At 37.1% G+C, this 3,173-nt stretch overlaps 1 protein-coding gene across 1 annotated transcript in view; it reads left to right on the forward strand.

Moving 5' to 3' along the window:
- MKLN1 (muskelin 1, intracellular mediator containing kelch motifs) overlaps nucleotides 1-3,173 on the forward strand; it is a 127,568-nt gene that overhangs the window by 89,673 nt on the left and 34,722 nt on the right. Inside the window, exon 9 of the mRNA XM_012659562.1 lies at nucleotides 147-276. Coding sequence (XP_012515016.1) covers nucleotides 147-276 — 130 coding nt within the window. The remainder of the gene's footprint in view (nucleotides 1-146; nucleotides 277-3,173) is intronic.

The following is a 3,173-nucleotide window of genomic DNA, read 5'->3' on the forward strand; positions in this document are numbered from 1 at the left end:
TCCTTTTAATTCCAGCATAGTACTCCATTGCATGGGATCTATAATAAAATTACATTAGTAGAGGTTTAAATTTTAAAGACTCGTTCTGAATTCTTCATGGTAGTGACAACTTTCTCCTTCTTTGTCCTTTTTTTCTTCTTTTTCAGAAAAATCGTTGCTTATATGTATTTGGTGGCCAGCGATCAAAGACCTATTTGAATGATTTCTTTAGTTATGATGTGGACTCTGATCATGTAGACATAATATCAGATGGCACCAAGAAAGACTCTGGGATGGGTAAGGGCATTTAGTGATTTCTCTCATGTCTTAACTACTTTACGTAGAAAACTATAGCCCATTTTCTTTTCTTTCTAACCATTTTTCACCCTTCCTCCATTTCTTTAATTGAAGTAATTCTGAGTAAGAGGAAAAAAACTCTATCAGCTTATTCAGTTCTATCCATTTGAAAATATGTGAATTATTATTACTGTTGCCTTCAAGGAGAAAGACCATATGTGAATTTGTAAAGGAATTGTTTATGTGTGTGCTTGCTGAAGGTGGGAGGGCAGGAAGGTGGGAGGGCAGGCTTTACAAGAATTAATATCTTAAAAACGGTTTTATTCTATATTTGCTAATCCTTTCCATCTTCTGTTTTCATTATAGTGACCTATATATTAGGCACTAGCATAGTAGGGTATGTCTTTGTTCTAAGGGGGAACTTTGTGTGGTTGGTAATACCTTGTAACTTGAACTTTACAAGTCCATCATCTAAGAAGTTATTCTCCTAGTCATAGGCTGACTGGTTTGCATATTGCCCTGGCGTAGTTATTAATAGTGCCCCATCCATTCTCAAAAGTATCTTGTTTCAGTAATTATAGTTACCCTTCATCGTAGTTGCTTTGCCTGTGGTTACGATACATAGAAGAGTGGCTTTGATTAAGGTCCAATGGTTTAAAATGCTAATTTGAGCAGTAGGGTGAGAAATTAGATCAGCTTGCTTTTCCTTTTAATGCTTATTTATAAAGTAGATCTTTATTGTTGGCTCTTTTGCAAAATGAGGATAAAAACACCTGTCTCATAGATATTATTTCTGGGTGTTGTATTGATTAATACAAGCTTCTTCTAAAATAAACACACAAAAACAACAAAAAAGATGTTTTCTGTTAAAATAGTTGATATTTAAGAAGAAAAACTTTAAAAAAAATACAACAGATAGCATTGTAGTGAAAAATGGCATGTAAAGTAGTTTGACCCTCAGGACTCTGCTCCTATTCTTCCTAGTAGGCAGGAGGCTAGAGGTTTATTCTCTGGGAGAAACAATGCTAGAGGCTCTATGGAGGCAGCGAGGACAGGATAGAAAGAACTAAACCTCTATACTGTATAGTGGGACTTATATCCAATTCCCTGCTCCTGTGATGCCAGGCATATGTCTCTTGGCAGAAGATTGGAATCACCTTCTCTGGAGAAAATGTATGGCCCCAGAGAAAAGATCTCCAGATACTGATGTTATAGACAACCGCTTCCCAATAAAATGGCTGACCCTGCTGCCTCGTCCCAGTACAATGGCCAGTTTCACGGCTCAGTCCCTTAAGTGTTGCCTACCATATACACAGAGTTTTTAATTAATTTTTATTTCTTTACTCTTAATGAACAATCAGTTAAACATTTTTCTGTGTTAGGGCCTTTACAATGAAAGAGAGAGACAAGAAAACAAACCTGAAAACAAATCTGAAGTAATACACTGAACACAAGTAAATAATAATAATCAAGATTGCCTTTCTTAGAGAAAAAAAGGTACTGTGCCCTTTAAATAGCAATCCACAACCTTTTTGGCACCAGGGACTGGTTTCGTGGTGTGGGGTGGCGGGAGCAGAGCTCAGGCAGTGATGCCATGGAAAGTGGCCGTAAATACTGATGAAGTAAATACTGATGAAGCTTCGCTCCCTCTCCCTCAACAACCACTCACCTCCTGGTGTGCGGCAGTTCCTAGTTCCTGAAAAAAAGTTGGCCGGTCTCAGTTTTTCCATGAGGGTGGGGATGAGGGGAAGGAGGCAGAGCTCAGGCAGAGATGTGATGATGCATGGACCAGTTCCTAATAGGCCACTGGTACGGGTACTGGCTGAGGCCTGAGGTTGGGGACTGCAGCTTTAAATGATAATAGAATGCAATGAAAGATCAGAGACTAAGAAAGAGCTTTGGGGAAATAAATTTTGTTAGAATAAAAAAGAAGAGTTGTAAAATCAGTAAAATGAAATCTCCTAAAAAGTAGACAAACAGAGATGGAAATTGGAGAAAATAAATTTTATTAGAATAAAAAAAGAAGAGTTGTAAAATCAGTAAAATGAAATCTCCTGAAAAGTAGACAAACAGAGATGGAAATTGGAGAAAATAAGTATCTTAAAAAAAAAAAAAATCAATCCAGGAAGTCCAATATTGAACCACTAAGAGTTTCTCCCAACAATAGAGAACAAAGAAAACGGAGGAGACAAGACTATAAAATAAATACCAGAAAATTTCCCCAAATTGAAAAGCACTGATCTCCAGATTATAAATGGCCCCCTACAGAAGTCACTACATTGAATGTTTTAAACAAACAAAACCCTCTCTCCCTGAAGGTGCATCATTATGCATTATACATTTTCACATATCAGGCATAAAGAAAAGATTCTAGAGCAAAACAAGGTCACATTTAAAGCAGCAGGGCTTAGAATGATATAGAAATTCTCAGCAACATTAGAAGCTGTAAGATAAGAAGGAATAGGGTCTTAAAAATTCTGAGAGAATATTATCATCAACCTGAAATTCTATTCCTAGCCAGAACAATGAAATGAGGGAAGAAATATTACTTTCAGATATGCAAGGTTTATCAGTGGGGCTTGTTTGCCTGCAAGTAATAGAAAATCCAATAAGCAATGGCTTAAACAAGTACAGAATCCTTTTTCTCACAGAACAAGAAATACAGGGGAAACAATCTGGGACTGATGTAGTGATTCAGTAGTGTCATCAAGGCCTTTGGGTTCTTTATATCTTTCTGTTGTTCTGTGTTTAACCTGAGGTTGTAGCCTCATGGGGGCAAGTTATCTGAAGTATGTCAAACATCATGCCTTCATTCTATATAGGTAAAAAGGAAGGAAAGCAAAACTTGCCTAGAAGGCTCCCAGTGGGCTTCTACTTGCATTTCATTGACTAGAACT

The sequence above is a fragment of the Propithecus coquereli genome, unplaced genomic scaffold (assembly GCF_000956105.1).
Source record: "Propithecus coquereli isolate 6110/MARCELLA unplaced genomic scaffold, Pcoq_1.0 Scaffold620, whole genome shotgun sequence".
NCBI lineage: Eukaryota > Metazoa > Chordata > Mammalia > Primates > Indriidae > Propithecus > Propithecus coquereli.